Source organism: Penicillium samsonianum (genome assembly GCF_028829775.1).
Source record: "Penicillium samsonianum strain IBT 33392 chromosome Unknown utg000002l_segment0_segment0, whole genome shotgun sequence".
Classification (NCBI taxonomy): Eukaryota; Fungi; Ascomycota; class Eurotiomycetes; order Eurotiales; family Aspergillaceae; genus Penicillium; species Penicillium samsonianum.
Genome location: NW_026643260.1, coordinates 2398737 through 2425936, shown reverse-complemented (window position 1 = coordinate 2425936; position 27200 = coordinate 2398737). Strand labels below are relative to the sequence as shown.

General features: G+C 49.3%; 12 protein-coding genes across 12 annotated transcripts; 6 read left to right on the top strand and 6 right to left on the bottom strand.

The window, feature by feature from the left end:
* Positions 1 to 344: 344 nt before the first annotated feature.
* Positions 345 to 2801, bottom strand: N7471_002770 (uncharacterized protein; the record flags this gene model as incomplete). Its single annotated transcript, XM_057275490.1, has 1 exon — positions 345 to 2801. One exon carries the CDS (start codon positions 2799 to 2801, stop codon positions 345 to 347), a length of 2457 nt encoding a protein of 818 aa, XP_057140128.1.
* Positions 2802 to 3224: 423 nt separating this feature from the next.
* N7471_002769 (uncharacterized protein) lies at positions 3225 to 4283 on the top strand (the record flags this gene model as incomplete). The annotated part of the gene is made up of 1 exon (XM_057275489.1): positions 3225 to 4283. The coding sequence occupies one exon, from the start codon at positions 3225 to 3227 to the stop codon at positions 4281 to 4283; it is 1059 nt and encodes a 352-aa protein (XP_057140127.1).
* A 600-nt stretch (positions 4284 to 4883) lies between these two features.
* On the bottom strand, positions 4884 to 9101 carry atg11 (autophagy protein ATG11; the record flags this gene model as incomplete). The annotated part of the gene is made up of 3 exons (XM_057275488.1): positions 4884 to 8621; positions 8685 to 8796; positions 8905 to 9101. Coding segments are annotated over 3 exons (4047 nt in total), but the record flags the coding sequence as incomplete, so codon positions are not given.
* Positions 9102 to 9202: 101 nt separating this feature from the next.
* On the top strand, positions 9203 to 10089 carry N7471_002767 (centromere protein H; the record flags this gene model as incomplete). The annotated part of the gene is made up of 3 exons (XM_057275487.1): positions 9203 to 9395; positions 9491 to 9662; positions 9720 to 10089. 3 exons carry the CDS (start codon positions 9203 to 9205, stop codon positions 10087 to 10089), a joined length of 735 nt encoding a protein of 244 aa, XP_057140125.1.
* A 2056-nt stretch (positions 10090 to 12145) lies between these two features.
* Positions 12146 to 13256, top strand: nhp6 (high-mobility group nucleosome-binding protein; the record flags this gene model as incomplete). The annotated part of the gene is made up of 5 exons (XM_057275486.1): positions 12146 to 12317; positions 12524 to 12568; positions 12817 to 12891; positions 12949 to 13044; positions 13096 to 13256. The coding sequence occupies exons 3-5, from the start codon at positions 12822 to 12824 to the stop codon at positions 13254 to 13256; spliced, it is 327 nt and encodes a 108-aa protein (XP_057140124.1). The 5' UTR covers positions 12146 to 12317; positions 12524 to 12568; positions 12817 to 12821.
* Positions 13257 to 13429: 173 nt separating this feature from the next.
* Positions 13430 to 13663, top strand: N7471_002765 (uncharacterized protein; the record flags this gene model as incomplete). Its single annotated transcript, XM_057275485.1, is given in 2 exon segments — positions 13430 to 13474; positions 13487 to 13663. The coding sequence occupies 2 exon segments, from the start codon at positions 13430 to 13432 to the stop codon at positions 13661 to 13663; spliced, it is 222 nt and encodes a 73-aa protein (XP_057140123.1).
* Positions 13664 to 16372: 2709 nt separating this feature from the next.
* Positions 16373 to 18435, top strand: N7471_002764 (uncharacterized protein; the record flags this gene model as incomplete). Its single annotated transcript, XM_057275484.1, has 8 exons — positions 16373 to 16791; positions 16861 to 17325; positions 17384 to 17461; positions 17513 to 17745; positions 17816 to 17927; positions 17983 to 18087; positions 18146 to 18327; positions 18392 to 18435. 8 exons carry the CDS (start codon positions 16373 to 16375, stop codon positions 18433 to 18435), a joined length of 1638 nt encoding a protein of 545 aa, XP_057140122.1.
* Positions 18436 to 18847: 412 nt separating this feature from the next.
* N7471_002763 (CCDC174 family protein) lies at positions 18848 to 20068 on the bottom strand (the record flags this gene model as incomplete). The annotated part of the gene is made up of 1 exon (XM_057275483.1): positions 18848 to 20068. One exon carries the CDS (start codon positions 20066 to 20068, stop codon positions 18848 to 18850), a length of 1221 nt encoding a protein of 406 aa, XP_057140121.1.
* Positions 20069 to 20315: 247 nt separating this feature from the next.
* On the bottom strand, positions 20316 to 21182 carry N7471_002762 (uncharacterized protein; the record flags this gene model as incomplete). Its single annotated transcript, XM_057275482.1, has 1 exon — positions 20316 to 21182. One exon carries the CDS (start codon positions 21180 to 21182, stop codon positions 20316 to 20318), a length of 867 nt encoding a protein of 288 aa, XP_057140120.1.
* A 1509-nt stretch (positions 21183 to 22691) lies between these two features.
* On the top strand, positions 22692 to 23872 carry N7471_002761 (homoserine dehydrogenase; the record flags this gene model as incomplete). Its single annotated transcript, XM_057275481.1, has 2 exons — positions 22692 to 22725; positions 22794 to 23872. The coding sequence occupies 2 exons, from the start codon at positions 22692 to 22694 to the stop codon at positions 23870 to 23872; spliced, it is 1113 nt and encodes a 370-aa protein (XP_057140119.1).
* A 149-nt stretch (positions 23873 to 24021) lies between these two features.
* N7471_002760 (heme-dependent oxidative N-demethylase family protein) lies at positions 24022 to 25249 on the bottom strand (the record flags this gene model as incomplete). Its single annotated transcript, XM_057275480.1, has 3 exons — positions 24022 to 24252; positions 24307 to 24989; positions 25078 to 25249. The coding sequence occupies 3 exons, from the start codon at positions 25247 to 25249 to the stop codon at positions 24022 to 24024; spliced, it is 1086 nt and encodes a 361-aa protein (XP_057140118.1).
* A 630-nt stretch (positions 25250 to 25879) lies between these two features.
* On the bottom strand, positions 25880 to 26397 carry N7471_002759 (uncharacterized protein; the record flags this gene model as incomplete). Its single annotated transcript, XM_057275479.1, has 2 exons — positions 25880 to 26248; positions 26332 to 26397. 2 exons carry the CDS (start codon positions 26395 to 26397, stop codon positions 25880 to 25882), a joined length of 435 nt encoding a protein of 144 aa, XP_057140117.1.
* Between the last annotated feature and the right edge of the window lie 803 nt (positions 26398 to 27200).

Below are 27200 nucleotides of genomic sequence, written 5' to 3'. Positions count from 1 at the left end.
TTAATGATCCTCATGACAACCCGTTTCCGTGATGGATGGGCGACAGCCCTGGAGGGCCCAATCCCGCTACCTTATACCGTTGGACGTTTATATGGCTATCTAGAAGACTATAAATAAATATTTGACTACTTTCTTAGAGAAATGTCCTCTGTAGTAATGAATCGCTACCCGGGATTGCATTAGATAGTAGCCGAACCCATGCTGAATTAGAACCATGATAAGGCATAAGTCCAACTCAAATGGGCAAAATAAACTACTGAGAGCCACCGAAAAGCTATTCACCTGGTCCGGAGCGAAACGCGCCAAAGCAAACGTCGTAAGGATTCAAAGAACAACTCCGGGAACTAAAGATATTCATCACCGTCCATTGCATCTTCCCCGGACAGCTGGTCATTGTCCCACCTCTGCGGGGGCGGGGGTGGGGGGCGAGCTGACCAGACAGGCTGCACTGGTTTCACAGGCTGCTGTGTATAGTGGACTTGTTGTGGTTGGGGCACAATGTTTTCAGCTGTGGGTGCAGACAGCCAAGGGAACGCAACTGGCGTTCCGTTGATTCGGATTTCGCCAATGATATTTCCAAGCTCCGGCGCATCATCCACGTAGCCATCCGAAATGCCCATCAATTGCGCCACGAGCCGAGAGAAAGCAACACAGATAGCGAAAATTGGCGTGAAAACGGTCGACAGATGTGACCAGCGCCACAGCATTGTGACAGTTACCCATGGGTATAAAGGCGCATCGGGCTGCAGGCAGTAGCCTTCGCAGCTTTCGGATATCTCGGGATGACTATACTGGTCCCACATCAGGCATTCGATGATATACCATGAGAGCGAGATGATGATGAACCAGCCGAGTTTGGTCGGGCGAAGGCGTCGGGATCGCGGGCTCCGCTTCCACAGCCGAGGAAGAGGTAGCGCGGCGTAGACTCGTCCATCAGAGTGCGTGCCACAGTCTTTGCAGGATTCGCCTGTGTGCAAGTGTGATGACTGCGGGTTCTTCTTGGTTGAAGAGCTTGCTTGCGATACAATTGCGGTGTCTCTTGTAACGTGATTTTCCAGGCCGTCAAGCCCTTTCTTGACTTCGTCGATATGTCTCATTAGAGAGTTGAGCTTGCCATTCAAAGAATCCAAGTCGACTACGTCATTTCCCTTTGAACTGGAATGTTGGAGCTGGGCCAGGACGGCCTTTTCGTAAGCTTCGTCATCTTCCTCGATTTTGGGTTCACCTGGCCCGGCGTCCATAAATGCTTGAAGGGACTCGATGGTATCATCTCCGAACTCGAGGTCTTTGCCGGAGCTGGCATCCTCAATGACCGTCTCTAAGGCACTTTTCGGTAGATGAGGTCGCGTCAACGGGGCCCTTGACTCCTTCCCAGGAAGTGGTTCAGGAAGGGCTTCTTTCTCGGTAGTCTGCGCAGGCTTCGGTTCCTCGGCTTTAGATTTGACCTCCGTTGGTTTCGTAGGCGGTGCAACTTCCTTGGCCTCCTTCGTTATACGTGGAGGAATGATGTCTTTCGTCAGATCTTCGGGAAACTCGACCTTGTCAGCCACCCGCTGGGTCATAGGAGTATCGATCCACGCGCCAGTTACACGAGGGGTCTTATCGTAGATTTTGCTTTCAAACAGTTTGAGTGGCTGGGGAGTTTGGACATTATCAATTTTGGGATTTTCGGTCCTGGAAAGTTTGCGTAGTAGATCCCGGGAGTCGCGCTTGGTTGGGCTGGGCCTCGCGAACGACGAGTTTTTGAACACTGTGATAGGGGAATTGGGGATTGGCTCGCCGCCACTGGTGGGTGAGGTCAACTTTGGCCCAGACTGCGCTTCCCCAAAGTCCTCCTGCGTTGCCTGCATATGCGGATTGGCGGTGCGTTCTTCAAGGGCACTTCTAGCAGAAAGTGTGCTCCGCGCCGGAGAACGAGGAGAGGTACGCGTAGACTTGGGCGGTTGGGTTTCTTCCCTGATAGTTGGCGACCAGCGTCGACGCGCTTTTTCCTCTTCTTCTTCGGAGACACTACGTTGGGTAGGCCTTCTCTCCCATTCTTGTCGGTGACCTGCGCGATGACCCCAACCAGTGGGTATATTCGGCGAAGGAACACCGTTCCTGTCAGCCTCTGGTTCATGATGATTATGATCCGCCTCAGTCTTATGTTCCATTCGTCTTCTCAAATTATCTGCCGTCAAGGCATCCCGTCCAACCTGAGCCCTGCTGAAGACCGGCGAGCGTTGGCCCGTAACGCGCTTTAGGCGCTCTTCATCCTTAGTGTAGTCCCTGGTCTTGCGGGCTCGATGGTCGCCGAGTTCATCGCCAAAATCAGCGTCGGAGAAGGGTCGTCCATTGGCAGATCCTCTGCCATTGTTTGTGTCCTTTGCTCGGGAGGATGGGGGCCGACTTCGGCTTCCGGAGCGTGCGCTGTACTGCGGCTCCCAGTCATAGTCGCGCACCAGATCGGCTAGAGCATCATCTTCATCAATTCGCCTATATGCATCTTCGAGTTCTTTGGGAGGAGGGGAGGTCTGAGATATTGGTGAGAACGCGTTAATCGGCTGCCGCTTTGATCGCGGGCTTGGTGTTGTCACAAAGTTGTATTCTTCGTCGTATGTGGCGGACATTGCGTGTTTTGATGCGTCTCGATACGCATCGGCTAGAGATCTTGGGCGAATAGCGTGTCGTGGATGTGGACCATCTTCTTGAGGGGGTGATGGGAGCTTCGTGGGTATATCGTAATGGTCGAATTTCGAGGCGCGTCGGAAAGGTGACGGCTGTCTGTCTCGCGAGACTCGATTGTTTTTATCGAATGACATGACCGAAATACCCCTTGCAGCCTGCAGAGGGTTTACATGTAGGAAAGGTAGGGAAAAAGGAGAAAGACGCGGTTGTCCTGCGCTGTGAAGAAATGACGGAGGTAAATACTACGCTCTCATTCCCCAATGTGGTTAGGCCGTCTAAATTCATTCCGCATTACGTCGACTCCTTCAACCACCGACAACTTGTCTTCTCAACTTGTCTTTTACTCATATTTGCCCTCGAGATATTATCAGGAGAAAATTTACAACCTCGTGATGCTCAAATGACCCTCATCTTATCTTGACATGTGACACGTTCAGTCGCCCCATCCTCGAAAGCTTCGATAAAAGCAACAACACTCGCATTCTAAACCCTTGAACAAGCTTCAACACAGATCATATCCTACAATTTAGTGGAATATACATATATCAACCCCCGCTATGGCAAAATCATCACGGCGCTCAGGTCGTGGCAAGACGCCAACGTCTTCCGGAGCCTCAACACCAAGCTCCGCATCCTCAGGTCCGATCCCACCATTCAACAAAGTCCCGGAAGCCTTGCAACCGTTTGTCGAACCACTCTCCCCCGACGAAGTATACCTAGTCCACATCGACATCACAGCGGAGGAACTCAAGCGGCAAACCTTCACCGTACCCCTCATCGTCAACCTGGTAGTAGCTGCTGTGATTTGTCTACGGGTGTACATGGGAATCAGTACATATCCAGCGCTCGTGGGAACGCTGATCGGGCTCCAAAGTTCCATGACTGTGGACACAGCTACCCCGTGGACAGAAGCGGTACAAATCATCCTGCGCCGGACGGGAACTATATGCATCGACTACTTCCTCGTGACCCTGTTGTGGTCATGGCCTGTTAATTTCATCAGAGGGCCCGTGCGCTGGCGTCGCGCCATCGGTTTCCGTGAGAGCGAGATCATAGTCCGCCGCAGTAACCGCAGTTGGAGCAAGGAGCTCGAGCGCAACAGGTGGATCCGCGAAGACGAGGCGCGTCGCGATAAGATCGTCGCCGCTGTGACTCCCGAGCGAATCGGAAAAACTGGTTACTTGCTCGTGGACGAGGATTGGAACTTAGACTACGCGGCTATGGTCCGCGCTCATGCTCTTGTTGATCGCACTCGCAGAGGCGATGGTATACAGATGGATGAATTCCGCACTGCCGTGCTGGTTAACACTGATGCTGACGGTTGGCTGATCTGGCGTGTCGGGGATGAGAATACCCCCACTGGCCAAAAGCGATCGGTTCAGCGCGACCAAATCCTCGCCTTCAAGGAGAAGTTGACCGAGATGGGCAAGGAGGATCTTTTCCTCCGTTGGGTCGAGCTAATTCAATGGGAGAGCTCGCAGCCTGGTGGCTTCACTGCGGAACGGCAACGGTCTGCGATGCTGCAAGCGAAGCAGATGTTCGAAGATGAGAACGTGGATTTCAGTCAATTCTGGGACGACATGGGCGGAATGGAAGGCGTGGAAGGATTAGACTAGTGGTTTATTGTTTCACGATCATGATCACATCTCTTACATTTCATTCAACCTCGGCTTACTCGCTATGTAAATTGCTGCTCCCTGTACCGTACCCGAATGTTTTGACTTTGTTTCATAAAGCTCGACCGGCACATCATACCCTATACCACTGCAAGTAGATCGATATATTCAGGTGTAGATTGCATTGTTGGGTATCTGGACTAAATCAATGTCAAAAGCAAATGGGACATGTATGGATCCCCGAATGGCGCGCAATTCGCGCTGCACGCACTGACGGGAGAAACCAAAACAAAAATAGAAAGAACAATGCCATGCCCTAGTACGCCAGAGCTTGTTAAAAAAAAAAAACAGAGAACAGTCTATGGTGCGCCACCCTCGAGCCGATAGTCAAGAGACCACAATTTCTCCCACGGGCGAGATCGACCATTGTGTCGACGATCAGACGTCGACTGAGAGGGAGAAGAAGCGGTGCCACTTATATTTGGTTGAGCCGATGCAGATAGAGGATCCTAAGCCAAAGAAAACCATTAGCACCTGATATCAGATCATACAAAAACAGACCCGGAAAAGACGGAAGATAAATAAGTCAATCCCTACTTTTCACGGGCCGGAGAGCAGGTCACGGCGAACCTCGTCGAAGATCGGAGCAGCCTCTCGAGGCTGCGAGCCTGTGTCAGCTTCGGCGGGGCGGACAAGATCAGTCGTGGATTCGACAGCGTGCTGCGACGGCGTGGGTGTGCCGCGCTTGGAATTCGAGCTCTCGCGGCGGCTATCAAGGCTCCTAGATAGGGTTTTGGCAATGGCGCCCTCGTCCGTACCACGTTTGAGGCGGATGCTACCCTTGGCATCGACGTGCGCCGATGCAACTGTGCTCTTCGCTATGCCTGGTGTAGCAGGCGCACCGGGCTTTTCTTCTACAGCCTCGAGGAGATACCAACGCAGACCATCTGAAAGCTCGAATGGATTCTCGTCGTCTAGAGAGGCGCCGTCGCTGGCGTCCCCGAGCGAGCGACGGTCTGGCGCGACACCGTTCATTGACTTGGACAGATCTACAACTCGTTCCTCGATCTTGGTGATGCGGGCGAGAAGCCAGTCTCGAGCTTGTAGTTTGTGGGAATCTTGCTCGCGGAGGAAATAGTGCGGCGCACCCACGTTGAAGGCTGCCCAGGAGCGAATGGCCTGATTCCGTGTGGGAAGGAAGAGAGCAAGATCGCCTTCTTTGAAGGATCTGTAGGCAATCTTGTCATGAGCCTCGCTCTGAACTCGATGGTATTTTTCACGATAGCCTCTAGCTTCCTTTTGCCATTTGCGGGCTAGGAGTTCGATGTCCTTGACGCGTTTGACAACAACATCACCGAATATGGCCACGTCGAACTGAGCTAGACTTTCCATGAAAGCCGAGAATTTGGTCTCTTCATCCTCCAGGCTTTCGGCTTTCATCCAGTCCAGAAGCGCTGTATCCGGCTTCAGGGATACAATGCCTGACTGAGCGAGGCTTTCACCTAGGCCCAACGATGCACTGAGCTTCGAAGCACGCTGAACAAGAAGCTGACCGTCTTGCTGAATGATGGTGAAACCCAATTGCTCGAGCATCCGACCCAGCTTGTCAACCTGCGCGAAGAGTTGATTTGAAAGCTCGAGGGACTTGGTACCCCGAGCTTCGAACCGTGCCACAGCCTTTCCCTCGGTCTCCGAAGTGGCCCCTGCCTTTCTCTCCCATTCTGCGGCCTGGTCTTTCAAATTTCGAGCTTCACTCTCAGCTTCAGCCAGTTTTCGCGACAGCTCTGCCTGCTTCCGTTCCTCTTCGGCGATCTGTTCACGCAGGGCTTCGGAGCCACTTTCTCCGGCAGTAATTTGAGAGTGCAAGGAACTGAACTTAGATCGCTCTTTGTCCAGTTCAGCGGTCAAGTTCTCTGACTTTGATCGCGCGTGTGAGAGCTCTGCAGTCAGTCGCGACAATTCGGCCTCGTGTTCGTCGAACCTCTTTGTCCGCTCTTCTGCCTCCGACTCGAATCTCACAATCTGTTCTTCAAGGGCCTTGTTCTCAGCCATTGTCTGAGTTGCATTCGATTCCGCGCTTTTGGCGTGGATAGACAGACCCTCGGAGAGAACTTCAATGGCTTTGATTACTTCGGGAAGTTCGACAGGCACAATGCCCCCAGGTGAGAGGTTCAGGAAGATAGCTTGGAGGGCTTGGTAACTTTCCTGATGCTTTTGCTCGAACTCCGCTTGCCGGTGCTCGAGATCATCAATCTTAGCCTGGAGGCTTTCTTCTCGCTCTTGCCGAGTCTGAATCTGTGCATTAAGATCAAAGATTTTCTGTGAGTCTTCAGCGGAATTTGCGTGAGCATTTTCAAGGTCAACTTCGAGCTGGTGCATCCGGTCGTCAATCTCTTGTCTTCCATGCTCTCTGCTATCCATGAGGCGATCAAGCTCTTCTTCCATTTCCTCAGTACGGAGTCTAAACTTCTTCAGCTCCGAGTCCAGATATCGGCGCTCATCTTCGAATTCGCGTTGGCGCGCTTCAAGGTTGCCTATGAGGTCCTTTTTGGTGGATTGGGCTTCTTGGAACTTGTCGGAGTTGGTTTGCCGTTCGGCGTGGGCTTCCTTATGGAGTCGCTGGACCGCATCTCTCTCGGTCGCTAACTCTGCTTCAAGTGAAACGATGCGCTGGATGAGTGCTTTGTCCTCGGGTGACTGAGTCGCTGAGACTCGCCTCGAAGAGACGGATGACCGCCTAGATAGTTCATCAGGGTGCGGAGATGCAGGTGAACCGGGGAAGTCTGGGCCGAAGGTGCCGCTCGATGGCCGGCTGAGCTGACTCTGACGATGCAAAAGGTCTTCCAATTTCCGGACGCGACTGTCAGACCCCTTGAGTCTTTCTTCTAGCTTTGTCTTTTCTTCCTGTAAGCTACGGACGGAGTCATCGGCGCGTAATATAGAGCTCCGGCTCAAGTCAAATACGCTGCCTTGTTTGAACGCTTTGGCCCGTCGTCTTTGCTGCCGAGTGGGTGCATCCAGCTCCTTGAGTTGCTGGGTGAGCTCTTCCGCTAGGTTGGTCAAGGAATGAGTGGTCTTTAAATCGTCGATGTAATACTCGATTTCTTTCCGAGCTACTTCAGGCCATTCCTCATCCTGACCTTGAAGGTTGACTTCGATTCCTGGTGTGGTGGAATCAGTCACGGTCATAAAGTCTCCCATGTTTTTAAGCCATTTCTTTCTGCGACGTTGCTCTTCATCTCTCAAAACTGCCATCTCCTCGGCCAGCGTCAAGGAGTCAGTCTTGATCTTATCACTCCATTCTCGCCGCCGCACGGATTCAATAAGAATGGATCCATACACCATTGGCATCTGGAAGACAGAGTAGATGACCTCAAAGGCATTACTCCCCACGTCCAGATTGACCATTCGTGCATGGGCGTCGGCAAGTCTAGACTCAAGGGAGGATATCGTGCGCATATGCTCAATGGCCGCTTTCTCCGTGGCCCCCCTGCGCTGCACAGCGTGCTCCAGTGCAGCTTGAAGCTCGACGCTAATCTCCGCCAGCGATGGAAGAAGGTCCTGGGTATGACTGAATGCAAGTCTTGATATATTGGCCAACGTTTTCTGGTTGTTCGGCAGGCTGAGAACATGCTCATAATCAGACCCAATCTTCTTCGCAATAGTCTCCACTTCTTCCAACAACCCATCCACCCCGTCGAAATTTGAGGCAAGGGCCTCGTCCACCAGTTGTTGAGTGTCCGAGGCGATGTCGCCGATTGTCTTCTCAATGTCATGGACGCTACCAGCAAAGGCCGAGGACACAGATGCTGCCTCTGATCCAGCCCGTTGAACCTCGCCCACGTCGACAAAGTCACGGAGCGTTCCGGTTGGTCGATCCTTGTCCATTTTGGGCGTGGACGGGCGTCCAAGAAGAGGGAAATCTTTACGCGCCGGAATGTTGTCCAGTTTAGAAAGAGCTCGTTGCCAGCCATCTAAAGCGGCCCGTTGCTCTTCTAAAAGGCTATTCGCCCACGACTGTGCCTCTTGAAATCGATGCTCTAGGTTACCCACATGAGACTTGAGATTCTCCAGAGCCACGCCCACTGCGCGATTTATAACCTCAGTTCGCTCGTTATGTTCTCGGAGGTTCTTATCAATCGACCCACAGCGACTGGAGAGGTCCAGTGCCCAGTTGCGCCGTGTCATATAGAGGTTCCGCCATGCCTGAAGGTCGTTCAGGTCTTTGAGGGTAGCCGGGGGGCTACCGGGTCGGAATGGTTCAGGAGGAGGTAGTTCCGGAAATTCGACATCGCCTGGTTCACTGACGTATTGTCGGTCATATACAAAGATCTCGTTCTGCAATGGTTGGCTACAAGTTAGCATATTTCCAGGTCATGATTGATATCGATAATGTCGCACCTCGGTAGCTAGCGTTTGGATCTTGACATTCTTTCCTCGGGCGGTCATCAATATTTGCCGTGGTGGCGGAATAGATGTATTGCGAACGATCCATGACTTTAAAGCATCGGGACTATAGACATTGGACGGGCGTCAGCTGGAGTTCGGATAGGTCCATTCAAACATAAATAACAGATAGTAGCGATCATCAAATCATTAAGTAGAGATAGTGGGGACATACGAGGCAAATGCCACTGGATCAGCCAGGAAATGCTCCCCAGTGTGAGCAATGTAGATGTGCAACGACATTACCCCCTCCTCCGCGCCAGGCGAGCTTAGATGCTCAGTAAGAGAGAAAAGTGAGAAATATTTCCCAGAGAAGAAGAGACATGTAAGAGAAGAAAGTAAATAATGAGAGTCCTGAAGCCTCCGATCAGGCTGGTCAGGTCGTTGAAGGTTGCTCCGCAACCTCGTGTGGCCAGGGAAGCTCGCCCACCGCCTCCGGTCTCATCATAGTATCACCAGATTCGCCCGCATCCATGGGATCTACATCCATGGCTGCAAAACATGGCCAGTCGCTGCCTCACCTGCAATCTGGTGAGGTGACACTGCTAGATTATTCTGCAGATGACTCTCGCGATGTCGTGACTCTATCAGATAAAGAGGCCTTGGTGCTACAGCTCTACAACCAGGTCCAGGAACAACAACTAGAAAAGGCATTTCTCGAACAAGGTATGTCCGATAAAAGCTTTGCTCTACTTTTTTTTTTCCCTTTTTCTTTGCTTTTTTGTCTGTTTTTTCTTTTCTAATCGCTTGCATCCTATTAGAACTGGAATCATTTTCGGGCGCAGATGCTGAAGAACAGCTCGCAATCGCGGAACGTGAGCTCCTAGAGGCACGATCTACTTACACAGTCAGGAGGAAGGCCGTCCGCACCATCCTCATGACCGAGCCCATTCTCAAAGCTGTTCACCTGAAGGCTGCCACCCCTGCTGAGAGGTACGTACCCACGAAAAGTCCTTGAGCTAGACCCAAGTCTAATCGAGGCATACATAGAGCGCTTCTTTGTCTGGTGAATCGTCGCGATGTGCTTGCACTTGCACATGAGAATCTTGCATCGGCACATGACTTGGTGATGAGGCAGCTCTCGAACCTGGAAGTAAAGAATCTACAGATCAATCGCGAAAACCAAGAACTGGTGCGCCAGCTACTAGAGCTCACAAAAGAAGATTCATCATGGAGAGAGAAGCTTGAAGACCCCGAGCTGTTATCGCGCCTGGACAGTTTTGAAACGGATTTAAAGGCGCGCAAAGCTCAGTGGGAGACTATGAAGTCCATCGCAAGTGCTGTAGTTGTTGCCAGTGGACTAAATTGGGCCGATGACGACATGCTGCGCGCGTTGGTGCTGGATGAAAGTGATGACTGATGTTTTTCTTTTTTGCGACGCGTTCCCCATGCCCGTTTTTTACGATTCTCTAATTCCAACCCCATACTTAGGAGCACAGGCGCTGTACAATAATACCCGAGTCTCCGGAACATTCGATTTCTATTCCTAAGAGAAAGAAAAAAAAAAGGGAATGGTAATTTTGAACCGAATAATGTGGACTGGATAGAAATTATTACAAATGTGTTTAGTCCATCAGTGCAATAATGACGGCTATACACAGCGGTATACAATATGGACTCTGGTCGCGTCTTAGAAGTAAGGGCTCTATGCTCGGATAAATGCATAACTAGCACCCTTTCTAATTATTAGGTACATGTAGAGATGAGATAATCAAATGATTTGGAGTCCACAATACAGACGCGACTCTATGACGCTTTCCTGTCGGAAGGCGTGGAACTGTACGGGAGTACTCCGTACATTACAGGTGGATTAACCCTCCATACACTGCCACAGTACTGCAGTACTGCAGTATCAACGGTATGTGTAAAAAAGGGACTTCTTTGCTGAGGGAACACCAGAATGTCCACGGGTGGATTATGCGTTGTTATGGATTTGACAATCTCTACTCCGTACGGACTTTTGCTCTTGATCTGTCAATTTATCAACACTGGCATGTTAGCCTATAACGCATAAAGGAATCCGTACTCCACGGTATCTGCAAGATAAATGAGCTATCTAATCGACTTGGTAGGAGCACACTAGATGGAATTTCCATGCTGCAGTCTCCTCATATTGGAAAAGATATCCATTCTGAATTTAGCTTGTGATGATGGTGTGATCCGGCTCTGTAAGGAAGGAGTCTAACCTTGATCATCTATTCTAAGCCATTCCATGCCCATACTGTTTCACTTTGTAACCTATCAGTCCGGGCGTGGATAATCCTCGGGCTAATAAACAGCGATAGGTCTATGCCATATTCATTCATGCTTCTTACTCTAGAAAACACGTATGACCTTTATCAACAGGGTAATCAACGTCAATACTTCCCTACGTTCCTAAGTACCTGCCCAGCCGTGTTTCCAATTGGGGTTACGCTAAAAGGGTACGCCACGCTTATGATTGAGCAACCATCCGCCCTTGCCTGAAGATGATAGTTCAATACTAACACTGTTATGTACAAAGCACACACACCTCTAGGTACATGTTTACGCTTTCCATCCGTGATAATTAGGGTTTTCACTATTACACAGAATTCTCAGCTGAATGACAATATCAATGCTTTTGACACCGAGAGCTTAAGTAGACCTTGTTTTCTGAATTCTTATTTGACTAGAGGGAATAATGGCACCAATGATAGTGAACTGGGACCTGTTTTTTCTAGGACCGCAAAGGTACCCCGTAGTTACAAGTCAATGTGTACATGTACCTACATATGTACGCATGACCTTGCGACTCGCGACCAAAGCCATTATACGCTATACCATATGGAAGTAAGTCCATAATGTGAAATGTCTATACACAAAAAGCCTGCCCAAACTGAATACGTTATGAACTGCTTGATTTATTATTTCTATCTCCTTCCATATGTCTCTTAGAGAAGGGGTTTCCGGAATCTTTATGACATTTATCGCAGCCTGCTTGCAATAACCGGAGGCTAAAAGAGCACCGTTGCCTGTAGTATTATTCAATAGAACAAATGTTGCAATATAATCTATATCAAATTCGATGGCAAACACCTTATGGCAATGTTATGTACGGGGTACTTGCCGAGCAAATACTTTTACTATGGTGTTACCGCGTACTGTGTACCTGTACGTTTGCGCGGTTTATTAATATGACGGAGCGCAATCCACAAGTCCCAAGTGCCGGAATGATGGTCTCGTTTCATACACCGTATTGAATTCTTTAATTCATACAACCGCCCACAAAGATTTGGCTTTGAAAAAAAAAAAAAAAAAGAATGTGCATGAATATAATCAATAGCAAACGATATAAATGGGATTTTTGAAGGTAAATTGGGGAAATAATACGTAAATTTCGTGGAATAAATCGGAAATAGTATGGTGGACTATGTAAATTACAAGTATTGACCATACGTTTCTCTCAGCCAGTCAGCGAAACCAGCGAAACCGTGCTTGCCTTTCCCTTGCTGTGGCCCCCCTCTCTTTGCTACTACTACGGCCCTCCCCCCTCTACTCTTCTCTTCTCCTACTATCTTCCTACACTACCAACTCCCCCATACAAACTCCCTCCCATACAAAAAAAAGGTACTGCATATCAACTTATACTTCTGAATCGCATTTCCTCCACCACCACCACAATCACCTTTTTTTTCCAAGTTCTTTTGGTCCTTGGAATCCTTTATTTTCACCTCATTGCCTGTCTTTTTTTTTCCAATTTGCGCCGACCTCGCGGTCGCGCGCTGCATCTCAATCTATGTTTTTGTCCACCTAACTAACATGAAAACCCACAGTTCTTTTTTTTTTGACATATTCTAATTCGTGATCATCGAATTCATGTAAGTTGATCTTATCCCTATCATCTCGAAGCTCTGTCTTCCCTCGGTCGCAAGTGGTTGGGTTGCGCGCAACGCGTCTAGCAAACATTCGCGGCCCCCCTTCTCCTCTCTCACCTCCACTCTGATTTATTTAATTCTATGTCAATTGCGCATACAAACCTTCACTTGACCCAATTGCACCTTTCATTTCACAAGCAATACATCTGTTGTGGCAGAAATCCTCAGAAATCACATCTAACCTTCCACAGTCATCATGCCTAAGGAAAGCACCACCAAGTCCACCCGCAAGGCCCCCGAGAAGCGCGTCCAGCGCCGCAAGAAGGGTAAGTTAACATCAAACTAAACTGTTCATCACCGGCTTGTACTAACTTACTCATCAGACCCCAACGCGCCTAAGCGTGGTCTGTCCGCCTACATGTTCTTCGCCAATGACAACCGCGACAAGGTTCGCGAGGAGAACCCCGGCATCAGCTTCGGTCAGTGAATTCCTTTCCCAGCTTTATTGTACATATCTAACACCCCTACAGGCCAGGTTGGCAAGCAGCTCGGTGACAAGTGGAAGGCTCTGAGCGAGACCGACCGCAAGCCCTACGACGCCAAGGCTGCCGCTGACAAGAAGCGCTACGAAGAGGAGAAGGCCGCCTACCTCGCCAAGGCTGAGGAGGAGGAAGAGGAGGAATCCGCTTAAATGCCCTCTAGCTTCACTTCGTCTTTTGCCTCTGGGCGTTTGTGTTTCTCTAATGGTTCTCCTGATTTTTTTTCGGACGGTTTCGTGCACGGTTTCTGGGTTTGGAGGACGGCTGGGGTTTACTTGCGTCTGAACTGTTCCTCTTTGCTCTTATCGAGGGTATTAAGTTATCAATGGGAAATCTCAACCTTTTAAATTGGTGCCAAGACCACTTCCAAGTAGCTTGAAAGATCGTAAAAACAGCAAGCAAGAGTTGGCAAGTTCACTTGCTTGTGAGGATGATTCAAAAACAAGCTTCAGTCTGTTGTGCAAGAGGTGTTGTGCGCCCTCTTCAGATTGACCTCACTTTTTTAGCTCTGATTTTGGCCGAGCCTCGGGGAAGCTTCGGGGGAGCTCTCTGGAGCTGAGCTTTTTTGCCCCGCAAAATCGGGCGGGGCTCACCGCCTGCGTCATTCACCGCCCCAATAATCCGGGGTCGAAGCTCGAAGCTCGAAGCTTAACCTTGAGTTTGTTTCGGATGTTGGAATCTCCCAACGATGCTTCATCCGCTGGCCATGGGCCTTTCATCAGAGGCTTTATTTCCAGATCAAAGCGTAAGTCAAACAAAAGTGAACAGAAAAGACATCGTGCTCGATCACAAGGCGTTCTCCTAGACTAGGAAGTACTAGGTCGGTCCTATAGCTATCTGGAGCACGGGGTTCGAGAAAACCCCGACCCTAAACCCTCGATCCCTTGCTCTGGATGTGCGAAATCTTTGGGTCCTTTTGGGTGGTTGGGATCAGCTAAATGTCCTTAGGGCAAGCGCGCGTGAACGCACCCGTGGACCCGTGGACCTGGGGCATGCTTATGCAATATGCGCGGGGTACGACGATGCGATAGACGACATAACACCGTGCGACGAACCGCGGGGGTATGATGATACGTTACGGGCACGATGACACGCAGGGTGATTATCACACAGGACGTTTATAATTGGCACTCAAGATAAGACGGGAAAACCCCAGGGAGACAATACGATGATACGGTTTCACCACAACACTGGGCTCGCAGGGGTGGTTCAGCAATACCGGTGCAAGACCCTGGGCCAGTTATATAGGAGACTTGAAGCAAGACGCCGGTGGACAGACAAGCATTAACAATTTCTTTGCAGAAGCTCGGTGGGCATCATACATCAAAACCGATGGATTGTTATGCGTGTCGAGGATTGTTTGACCAACAGCTCGTCGGCTGTCTTCAATCCTGGTGTGCCCTAGCACGTCGACGCCCTCTCGCGAATATATTCACACGCTTCCAATCTGCACCATATGCTAAATCTCGGGTTCCTTGATGTGTTAAGTGGCTTTCGATAAATTGTCAACACATATGCGCGAGCATTGTCCGTCTGGACCACTCCCGATCTTGTTGTGCCGGCATAGCCTCGATGCATGGTTTATTAGGGCATATACATCAAACCACGCCATCACCACGACTAGGAGCCCAACCAGAAATGCATGGCCAGACAGGAATGGCTAACAGCGGTATTTATTTCAAGGCCGTGTTATGGCTACTACGACTATGGTCTAAGCATTCCCTGGCATATTTGTGCGCGGTGTCTGACACTAACAAAGCTTGAAATTTCCAAGTCGGACACCCTTCCCGTGAGTGGAGGGGTTTCACATCGTATCGGAGCGCATCTCCAGATGTGTTGAGCGGTTCATGTGGTTTATTTGTTGGATTTTATGCCTTGTTGGACTAGCCCTTCTGTAGAACCTTGCTATTCAGCAAGTACTAGTTAGTAGCTTTGCAGTTATAATGAGTAAATCAGACATGAATAACCCCGTTAAATGGGGCCGATGAGACCGGTGCACATAGAAAACTGCAATATCCGTAGATTAGTCTAAATTGTATGCAATTACTCGGGAAGTTCTTTAGATATTCTAGAGCTATGCAGCCTGTGTGGATCATCTTTCGAGGCGCGACTTCGCCGTATAGTGTGGTTTCCACAGCGACAGTCTCGGCCCCAAACAGCCCTAATAAGCTCATTTACGCGAGTCACGTTAAGATTGATGTTCTAGCCCGTTCTAAATTCAAGCTTTGCATATCTATACATATCGTACTAATTGTCTCGCATTTTTCTATGCTTGGGATGCATGGTGTGTGTTGTTATACGAATGCAATGCAGCCCCGGTAGATGAGATTCGTGGCCACTATATATCTCATAGTCGGCAGCTGGCTCGGATTCCTAGGATCTTTGATGTGATAGAATTCAATAGTAGGGAATTGATGGCGAGATAGTCCATTCTATTTAGTTTAGACCTTAAGGTAGTGGTTCAACGTATCTGCTCACACTATAGACTTCGGGCTGTGGAGTATAGAGGTCCGAAAAGAAGCGCATTTAGTCAGAGACTTCGAACTGACTCAAGACAAATTAATCAGCTTGGGAGTATTTGCTTTTCAGTACTCGTGAATACTCGACTCTATAACCTACTAATATTCCCTGACTGGTTTCCTCCTCGACTTTCATGCAATATACAGTTTTCACTGTCGTGGAAGCAACCAAATCCAGGAACCCAGTGTTTATTCTCTCTATATTCCTGTCCCATAGCGCTGTATCCTATGATTGGTCTAATTGAAGGGCGCCTTAAGACTGACCACCTGGGCAGTTCTCCACATTTAGGGCTGGGGAATACCCTGTGAACCATGGAATCTGAGTCAACTCGAAGCTTATACATACTTACATACTTAACTTATAAGAAGTATATATTCTCTACATCCCGTCAACAAGCGGTCTATGATTGAAAACAGTGAACTGGGAGATGACGAACAGACCTGGACTCCACCAAGCCCCGCCATTCGCGCGTGAACACGTCAGGCCTTGGACGCAAGGGAGAACCCTGTCAAGAGAGCCTCATCGGCTTTTCTTTTCTTTTCTTTTTTTTCGTTCTTTATCAGGGCTTTTTTGGCCTTTGTTAAATAATCTTAATTGTTTGCATGTGAGCCTATTGGCCTATCTATTTCCTAATTTTTTCCTAGCCCCTCTCCCTTAAAGAGCCCTCCCCACCATATCCCTCCCCCCTCCCACCCAAAAAAAAAAGAAACCCTCCCAACCCTTATGGCCTAACCCCGTGGACTATAAGATGGCTCAGGCTCTGCGCGCATCTCGTCAGAGCGCCGACGACGTGGCGGCTGGCTTTTATGCATTCCGAGATCCCCTTCCAGAACATGTGGGCGAGATCACATCGCTCATGTCCGAGTTATACGCAATCAGCTCATCCTTGACCACCTTGGAGCGTCTAGCTGATGATCCCCGAAATCGCCGCTATTTCGATATGATCAAACCCGATTTAAATGTGGTGCAAGCCAGTTTCACATATACAATCGAGGACATCGGCGATATTTTGAGAGGTCTCGATGGCGCAGATGGTAGTCCAGCGAGATACAAGCGCACATGGGTAATTATGAGCCGCTTCTTTTGGGATCAATCAAACTACACCCTGGCGACCCGTCTAGCCAAGTATAAGACGGTCTTTAAAGAGTTCAATGACTTGGTAAGAGAGTAGGTGCTCCGCAAAAGAAAAACCAGTAGACAAAGCGCATGCGTATACTTATTCCTGGTCTTTATTAGTGGTCACTACACCTCCTCGCTCCTTGTGGGTCTCGTCAATGGCTTCAAGTCTCTACTCTCCATACAAGATGGCCGGTTTGCTGCTCGCTTTGAAGGCATGACGCTCCGTCCGAATGACTCGCCTACCGGTCACCGCGCGAGTCCCCCGAGCCCGGTGAGGGAGCGTCCGCCGAGGGAGCGTCCACTGAGGGACCGACCGGTTAGTGACCGGAACGCACGGCGGCGGAGGTCATACGAGCGCACTCGACCGCCGCATATGTCTCCTCCGCCGATGTCGCCTTCCTCAGCCACTTCTTCGGACTTCCCGCCGTCTGTACCGGATATCCCGCTCTCGCCGCTTACTTCTACATCTGCGACGACGGCTACTAGCAACTCGAGTAGCCCTGATGTTATCAAAGAACACTGGGCCAAGGATACATTTGGGTCTAGTGGCACCAGCACTCCTCTACCGTCTGTGAGGGAAAGGTGAGTTATAGATAGCTTGCTTTTCTTTGCCGGATTTTGCTAACATATTTGGCAATAGGTCACACTGCCGCGGAGAACCTCAGCAGGGTATTAAGCAATCAATTAAAGACAAGGGCTTCGAGGAGCTCCTCCAATTGTAAGTTGAGAATATTTACTCTTTTTGAGCATGAGTTTTAACACAGTGTAGATCCCTGAACGACGAGTCCGATATGCGCGTGTCCTTCTACCTAAGGAGAACAGACCACCGCGTTCGCATCCTTTGCAGGGAACCCCACCGGAGTGGGCCTAGTGACTACTACTGCTTGCCGCTTAATTTACTTGAGATCCTGCGAGATGGATCTTGTCTCCGACTGTGTAGGCGGCGGAATCGCGGGACAGAGCTTGTTTTATGGACGCAATTGAAGTTCACGACATTGGAAGGTCAGCAATGCCCATCTGAAAGCTCTGCCTTGACTATTGAAGTGACATGCTTACAGTTCTAATCTTGCAGATCTGGTGCTATTCCATAACACATTCCTTGCCTTGCGCTCCCAGGATGCAGGCCACCCTATTGGAGAAATTTTAGACCACGAGCTTGCACACGAACAGCAACACTTTGGAGGGTGAGCAGTCCTACCAAGAAGGGGAACCAAACTCAGAGAGGCTGACATCTTCTAGCACAATCACCGACGATGACTACATGCACGCGCTGCGCGTATACAAAGACAGGGTGACTGGAGCCGTAAGACTCCAGGCATCTGTCCACCTAGGCGACATGAACCAGTATGTGAAGTATCGATTGTACGAATTAAATATTAGATTTTAATGACGATGAATGCAGCACACCCGTCTGGACAGCATTCGTCACCCACAACCTCGGGAAACGCAGTTGGCTTAAGTCATACGATTCCAAAACGGTGATTCTGCGGGATATCAAGCCCGTGGTATTTATGTCGATGGATGATTATAACCCCCCGCAGACGTCACAGGGACATCATGTCCTGGAGTTCACAAGCTCTTCTGGTAAGTTGTTGAACCTGAAGAGAACCGGTCTCGAGTATTGTTGACTGACTGGACTTTGATTTAGATGCCAGGGAGTTCCTGGATGTCATGGATGAACTGGGCGGTTGAGTTATGGTAGGAACTGTGGTGGGACTGGCAGTTTATAATTGGAATCTCTGTTCTGACATGATGAGTTATGAGTTATGTTGATATGACTGCGATGATTCAAGATTTCAAAAGCCGTGGATTCCTCCCTAGTAGTTCCGATTGCTAGTATAAAATGAGCTTGACAAATCAAGCCAAAGCACCCTTACCTTCTAAGATCCTCGGACCTGTTGGGATATAGATATAGACTAGACTCAACCAAATTTATTGTTTGGAAGTAAAATAGGTGCAAGCTAACTAATGAGGGGTATCACACATACAAAAAGAAAACGCAAAGTAGAAAGCAGAAAGCACATTGCCAATCAAAGCGCGGGTAAATGCGATGGAAAGGTGGATGAGGCATCACTTGGCCACCGCGAAACACCGTTAAAGAAACCTAGGAAGTGTCCTTGTCCTTTTCGGCGTCCTTGATATCATCTGGGTCAGGATAAACCATAGCCACGTACCGTCGCCACAGTGGGCATTTAGTTCGGTCATACGGGGGGTCGGACTCGGGGTATAACCATTTTGTGGGGGGTGGTTTAGGTGGAGGTGTTGTTTTTGGCTTAGGGTTGCGTTCGGCTTCAAGGTCCTCCAGGCGCCATCTCTCCGCCCTTTCCTCCTGAATTTCCTTGATTCTTTTGGTCCGCCACTCTAAATGAGCCTTGCGCTCAGCCATCCGTTCCTCGTCCGTTTTCCGCTTGAGAATAGTCTCCTCCCGCAAAGTTCGGAGTTCTTCCATCTGTTGATTGCGCTCTTCCTCGTCGGTGGAAAAGGTATAGAATCCAGTTCCACGGTTGCGAACCTCTGCTTCGGCATCGTAATGCTTCTTCTCTGGCGGGGTAGGCGAGCGGTCACGACGAGCAGCGAGATGGGACATATGCGACGCAATGTTGGCATCGGGATTGAAGGCTTCAGTTTGAATAGCCTCTCCGTAAATCAAATTGGCAGGACGAGCAGGGCGCCAGCGTTCCTGGGCAGCTTTGCCACCTTCTTCTTCATCCTTGGCGCGAGAAGCTTCGGCGGCTTCGGCGCGAGTGCCACGGCGAGAACGGCCAAATTCGTCTTCGTAAGAAACAACGGATGCATTGTCGTCATCGGACTCATCTTGCTTGAGCGGCTCCTCGTTTGCGTGCTTGAGATCGAAATCAACCAATACGTCTTTCTCCTTGCGTCGTAGTCGGGCTAGGTAGGCGTCCGGGTCGGATGGATCAACCGGCATGTCATCATCATCACTATCACCAGCTAGATGCAGTCCCTTCTTCATATCTTCGTAAAGACGCGCTTTTTCCTGCATGCGGCGTCGAGACCGGCCCAGCGTGTTGGCGTCGACGGAGCCAATGTCCTGGGTGCTCCTGTGGACTTGCTTGACGGCCCTGTTGTCATCTGCAAGATCGGCTGCTGCGCGCTTCTGAGTGCCTTTGTTGTGCTTTGAAAAGATATCTGACTTCGGATTCTTGGAGGGACGGTGGCGCCCGCGCGACGAACCGTAGGTCGCATCTTGGGCGATGAGTGAAGAGAGCTGAGAGGTGAAGGCGAGGCTTGAGGAGGTGGTTTGTTCATTTTTGTTCTTTTTTGAACGGGGTTGCCCGTAGAGGGAGTCCTGATCAGCAGGCATGGTAATGTGAATGGTATGTGCGTAATGTCAAGAAGTTGTCGGTCTCTCAGAAGTTCCACGTCCATAGGTACAATCCCACCGAGGCCTTATCGATAAGCCCGATGGGCCAATATACACCGCCAAATCTTCGATTTCATTTTCTGCCACCAGTCTTGATGACTAAGGCCGATGTTCGGGTCAACAATGATGCGCAAAAGCCACTTTGGTCCGGGGGTTTATGCTGAGTAAGCAATGCAGGAAGGCCCCTTCAGAACTCTTGGATAATCCAGATTCCGTCTGCAATCTCCTCAAGGTCTTGCACGTCGATGATAATATCAACTTCAGCGGGAGAAGACCTTGTCCGTCTCATGAGTAACTCGAATGGGATTATCAATGGTGCATTGGAGACAGTAATACGGTCGCCGCTGGGGCTCTCGGCAATTTCGATACGCTGAACCCTTTGCGTTCGACCATTTGCTCCGTCCCATTGCCATTTTTCGATAGTTACGACGGGTCTTTTTCTGTTAATCTTGAGGGTCAAAGCGATATTTGCATTACCTTGGGCCGGATCCAACCAAAATTGGACGTCACGCTCCAGCTTGGCTTGAGATTCAGATACTGTGACCTCGAGCACTACTGTTGGCTTTCGGTCATAGCCTGGTGGGGGATGGATGGGACCCCAGCCTTGATCCGCCTGTTTTCCTCTATTGCCAGCGGTTATCGTTGTGCCTGGGAATCTCTGTATTTGCGTTTCAAGGCCCATATCGCGTATCTTGTTCATAACTTTGGATGCGAATGTATCAGCCGCGTGGGCATGCTCTGGGGAATGCATTTTGATTAAAACAAGATTCTCGTCGGTGTCAAACGCGGAAATCGAGGGGATGTCGTTGACGGTCGGGTCGAGGAAATCGCGTGCAAAGGTATCGCCGTCGATCTGGAACAAGATATACTCGGAAGGAGCGTTTGTAGATCGAGGATCATTCTTCGAACGTTGGAAGCAATCAAATTCCAGATCTGTAATGTAAAGTAAGTGCTCCTTCCCTCGATATCGATACCTCTTGATTGATAGCGGCATATCCTCGAGGAAACTACGCCTAACATGATGTTCGGCAGAGCAAGAGCGACGTATAGCCATTTTCTTTTCTTTTTTCTTTGTGATGGGATTCATAGAAGATGTAAATGCCCACGAGGAATAGTTACGCCTACCTAGGCAGTTACCTAGGTGGCTTACCTCATTGTGAGCGCACCCCGGGCCTGGGCATTACCTAGGTACGGTAGTATTCTACATTTTATCCAACATGGGCAACGATCATCCCGGAAGAAGTCCGCAGCCGGAAGAGTTTTTTTGTCTCACGACAGCGGCAGTAATCGCTACTTCTTTGGTACCATGCTATGGCTTGTGCGGCATATATACTAGCCCATACTTCTTTGGCTCAAGTTTATATCAACGTGGGCGAGAATAGAGTTATGAAGAGGTCCGGGCCATATTTGGATGCGGCCTTTTAAGTTTTCTTCTATGATATATAAACGTTTATAGATGATCTTACTAAGATACTTTCCCGTCCTTCTTTACTAGATTTATCTTATCGGATAATTCTATACTAACTTTCGAATTGCCGTATCGATCATTTCACTATAAAATAGGTATACTCTTCTCTAAATATAACCTTGATTTATCTATAGAAACCCTATAGTCGTAGTGCTAGAGATTAGAAAATAATATTAAGGCGATTAATTTAAGGACAAACTAGGGCAATAATATATATGATATAGGATCGAGTGTAGACTAGACCTGGTAGTGACCCGCGGGTGACCCTCACGACCCTCGAACCGCCCCGCTACTAGGGCGGTTCGAGGGTCTAACCTTCCGACCCTAAGGGTAGTCTACCTAGAGGTTGGACCCTCGGAGGGTCACCCGCGTACGACGGTGTATAGCGCTCAATGCCGAATGCCTGATTATAATGCCTGGGTGCCTTATTTTGGCATGGCAGAAAAATAAAAATACGTGAATTACTATTACAGATCCCTTAATAAGCAATGTACAGGTTAGTATATATAGCACATGATGATTATTCAGAGGGTAGGTACACTGGTTCCGCTAGCCTAAGGTAGGAATGAAAATGAAGCTTTTGATCTCCAAAAACATGGAGATATCTCCATTTGTATAGGATGAAAAGGTTCATTTTTATGGTTAACGGCGCTTAGTTATTCCATGCCGAGTTGGTTACAGTATGATTTAATACCCGGGTTTGGGTTTTAATAGTAAAGTAAGATCTAAAAGGGATAGTGTGAGTATATTGTTATATAGTAGATGGCTATCTATAGATATTAATAAAATGAGGTCAATTAAGAATGAAAGACTAAGAAAGAAAGGAAGGTATACTCCGTACTCCAAAGGGCCATACGTTATAGTCTCGGGTCGCACATAACGAGAGCTCGGGACGCCGGATTTGGTTTGATTATGTACTGTATGGTCATGTAGATACCATTGGGGGGCAGCCCCGCGCCCCCACTACTCTGGTGAATCGATCGCGCCGTGACTCAATTGATCGTTCTTTTAGTTTTGATCTGATATTGAACTCTTGGTTGAGCATCAGAAAGTAACCCGATCGAAATAATCAAGAAAAATCATCACATCACCATCATGTCGGCTAGCCCTATCTACCTTGGTGTCATTGGTAGGTGTCCCTCACCACTGAGCTTTGAAAGTCCGAATCAATTGAATACTAATGACTTGATGAATTAGGCGTCGGAGGCGTTGGCACTGCCTTCCTCCAACAGCTTGCCCGTCTCCCCAATGCGCCCCAGCTAGTCGTCCTTGCCCGTTCCTCGCAGACCCTCCTTGCTCCTACTCCCGCCTACTCGCCGGCCATCCCTGCCGCTGACTGGGCCACAGCTGCTGCTACACCATCTCTGACCAAGACCGGTGCCCTTCAGGCCGAAGAAATTGCCACATACCTTGCCTCAGCCCCTGGCCGAGCCATTTTGGTCGATAACACTTCCGACATTAGCCTCGCCCGGCAATACCCCACATTCCTCAAGAAGGGCATCTCAGTGGTGACCCCCAACAAGAAGGGATTCTCCGATGACCTGTCCCTGTGGAAGGATATATTTGCCGCCGCAGCTGAGGGTAAGGCCCTTGTGTACCACGAGAGCACCGTCGGCGCCGGCCTGCCCGTGTTGTCGACCTTGAAGGACCTGGTGGCCACTGGTGACGAGGTTACCCGCATTGAGGGTGTGTTCTCAGGCACTCTGTCCTTCCTCTTCAACAACTTCGCCCCTGCATCAGGATCTTCCGATGTGCAGTGGAGCGCCGTCGTCGCCCAGGCTAAGGAGCTGGGCTACACCGAGCCGGATCCTCGTGATGACCTGAATGGCATGGACGTTGCACGCAAGCTGACCATCCTGGCCCGTATTGCTGGTCTGGAGGTTTCCCGCCCCGATTCTTTCCCCATTGAGTCGCTGATCCCCGCTGAGCTCGCATCTCTGCCTTCATCCGCGGAAGGCATTACTCAGTTCATGACCCGTCTTCCTGAGTTCGACGCCCAGATGGCCAACATCAAGGACACCGCTGAGAAACAGGGCAAGGTTGTGCGCTACGTTGGTAGCATTGATGTCGCTGCCAAGGCTGTCAAGGTCGGTCTGCAGTACTTCGATAAGGACAGCGCCATCGCTGGTCTCAAGGGTAGTGACAACATCATCAGCTTCTACACCAAGCGCTACGGTGCCAACCCCCTGATCGTCCAGGGTGCCGGTGCCGGTGGCGACGTTACCGCCATGGGTGTTTCAGCCGATCTTATCAAGGCTGTCGAGCGCCTGCGCTAATTTGCTGAGCCTTGGAGGCCTAAAAAGATAAAACCCAAAATTTTACAAGGCGTATAAAGAAACACCCTTCCTTAGATCCACGCCTTGTGTCATAGCTACTATATAATTCATTTATGGATATTGCACGGAACCCCAACATATGCAGCAGTCTAGGCCCTTAGGAAGTCCTTCAATGCATCTCCCCACACATCTCCCTTCTTATAAGTATGCATTTCTGGCACATTCCCCTTCTTCAAGCCATCTATCGCATTCGCAAGGTCCTCACCAGAACCCTCATCCTTAATCTGCTTAACTGGATAAACATAAGTGTGGATGGTAAAGACAAGAGCCTTGGACACCGGCAGGCGATGCAGTGTTTGACGCTCACATCGGAGAACAGTCTTTAGTGATATCAGCATTATTCCATCAAACCAATTTCCTCGCAGCCAACATACCTGATCAACATTCAATTTCCCGAGCTCAATAGCCTCCTCCTTTTTCCCCGACACAGCATGTGTTCCACCAAAAGCAGCAAACAGGCCCGTGTCAATAGTAATACTCCAATTGACTCGTTTCACAAACTTCCCAACTTCAATGCGCGCAAAGAATTTATCCATACTGCGCTCAATCCTCTCCTGATAACGCGGGACCGGCCCATGAATATCTACTAAACGCAACCCGAGTTTCTTGCGAGTGTTGAAGCCAGATGGGAAACAGGTCGCATATGCCTGCAGTACATATCTCGGTTGTTCTTCACTATCGGGTGAGAGCTCAGGGAACAGGATTAGGAAATCATCGTCTACTGTCTGGGACAGGATTTCCAGGGCTTGGATTGCTGGTGTCTTTGGTGACAGGGTTGTTGGCCAGGTTGCGCCTGTTACCAGGTTTTGGAAGAGCGAGCTCTCGGCGTTTAGTTGAAACATGCTTGGATATCGGGTTGGTAGGTATGTTCCCAGCACGAAATTGTATAGTTCGCTAATGGCGGGGCGGATGCGAGCGTCTTCTTCTGGGGTTTGATCGTTGTTGATTGCCACCACGATGTCATGGTGCTGGTCGAGTACGGACTTGCGGAGAGCGAGTCGGTTCTTGTATGTTTTGTCCATCGGGAGGAGCTCTGATGGATCAAGGTTTTCAAGTGCTAATATGAATTAGTTAGTCTGGTCGGAATATGTATCGAGTGTTTTAATATGGCACATTTTTATAATATCGGACGAGGATGGACTCACCCATGGTCAGGTTATACTTGTCTTTTCCTTTGAATGGCCGAAATTGCAGCGGCTCGGTCTCCTCCCAATTGAATCCCTCCAGAGGTGTGATGGGGGATTTCTTATTGTCCGAGCAAGTTGTCTTCGTTCTCTCGTATGCATTGGCCTTTCGAGATTGTCGAACCCTCCACATGGCAGCACACAAGCCCACGATAAAAACACAGAGGAGGTGTCTGGAGAATATGGGCCATGGTGCATGAACGTCTAGTTTGTATAGAGCTTCTGCCATCCTGCTCAAATAACTATGGAGTGGATCTAATTTGTTGAAGTTTACAATCCTTACTCAACAGAGAGTTTTATGCTTAGAACAATCACCTTCTCCGCATGAACTCCGCACGAGAAAGCGAACTTGTCATGAAGCTTATCTCTCTCCACTTTGACTGGTTGAACCGCCCGTCCATATTTGCTGATTGACTCATAAGGCCGAGATGACCTCGGGACCTGCGGGGTTGGCACCGTAAGGTAAGATAGTTGGGGTATTATTAGATTGGCCACTCACTACCTAGGGCAGACTTTGTATGATGGATTATGCTCTGCAAGTATCGTACAATCTTCGGTGTAGTATAAGCCATGTACGTGATGTATATAATTCCTCTCACATGCAACCTTGGAAGACTCGCTGTGTTGCACGACGATGCGACTCGAGGGCAATAAAAGAACTGTATGCTTGCTCAATAGTCAAAACGATAGAAACCATAGACGAGAGACAAAGTAACAACACAAAATCATAAACATCATCACTTCTCACGAGGAAGGGGACCCGTCATATCTGCCCCGAGCTCCTTTGTTTCAAGATCCCATCTCCACTCAAATGTGGATTCAATGTTTGTCCAACAGGGCTCACGTTCTCCTTACGAGAGTCATCACGATCTCTCTCCCTCTTCAACCCTGGAGAATCATCTCGATCTCCCCCCTCGTTGTCACCGGTATCTGTCTCCACGCCGCGCAGTCCAAATGCCCACCGTTGCCCGCCCGGACATTCATTCAAGCTCGGCGCGCGAGGGCGCTGTCGACCACGTGCTCGTCCACCAACCCAAGGTATCTCCCAAAGGATCAGTCGATATAGCCAGATGGTTGCGTCTAGGAGTACGAGGAAAGCCCAGGGCCCAATAGTGATGAGACCGAGGAAGAACTGCGGAATCCGGGGTAGATCAGCGACTGCGTCATAGGGAAGGGGCTAAGGGCTAAAGTCGGAGAGGAGAGGGCGAAACTCACGAAGATGCGAGCTGCCCAGGTCTCGAGGTGGGTAAGCTCTGACGGAAGGATGGAGTACCATGCCATTTTGGTGTGGATTTGGAGCGCTGGTGAGCCTCGGGAGGTTACGGTTGCTGGTGGGTTGGAGCTGTGTTAGTGCTTTGGCGCACTGCGACTCGGCCCACCCCTGTTGACAGCCTCCTTTTCACGGTTGCTTCATTTTTTTAGGGTCTGTTGAGCATTTAGATTCCTGGCGAGTAAATGAAATATAGAGAATCAAATTGCACTGGTTCAGCTTGGAGTACGATTAAGATACTTCGGTCTAATTGGCTGGACCCTGAATAACTACTCACGTGAGGCTTGTAGCCTGACAATTCAGGTGTCTATCTACATCATTTCAAGGTTAACTACGATTCTTAACAGCATCTTCCACTGTTTTTTCAGAGAATATATCAGCTCGACTTGGATTGACCGGACATCCCAGGGTACCGTCAGGCAAGTCTGTCTAGATACTATACTTTTCCCGGGCGATGGCAGACTCGGTATCCCACTGTTCTTCCACCACTTTATGTTAATGCTCTTATGCCATGAAACTCATAATCATAAGCACTGCCTGATATTTATAATAATTACAGCTATCCTCTCTTCAACTACGTGATGCGTAGCCTTTCTTGAATGTTGTTTATTTCATAGGACCATAAGGGTGTGGAAGGTAGGGTTTGCGGCCTGCTTAGCCTTGCTCATCATGTAATGTGGTAATGCAAGAGGATAATAGGTCGCACTATGGATGGAAATTCGCGGGATCTAACGTTAATAATCCTCCGGTAAAAACAAAAAAAGGTACTAGCCTTTTTACGTTGACGCATACAAAATTAACTCTGGAGATTGAA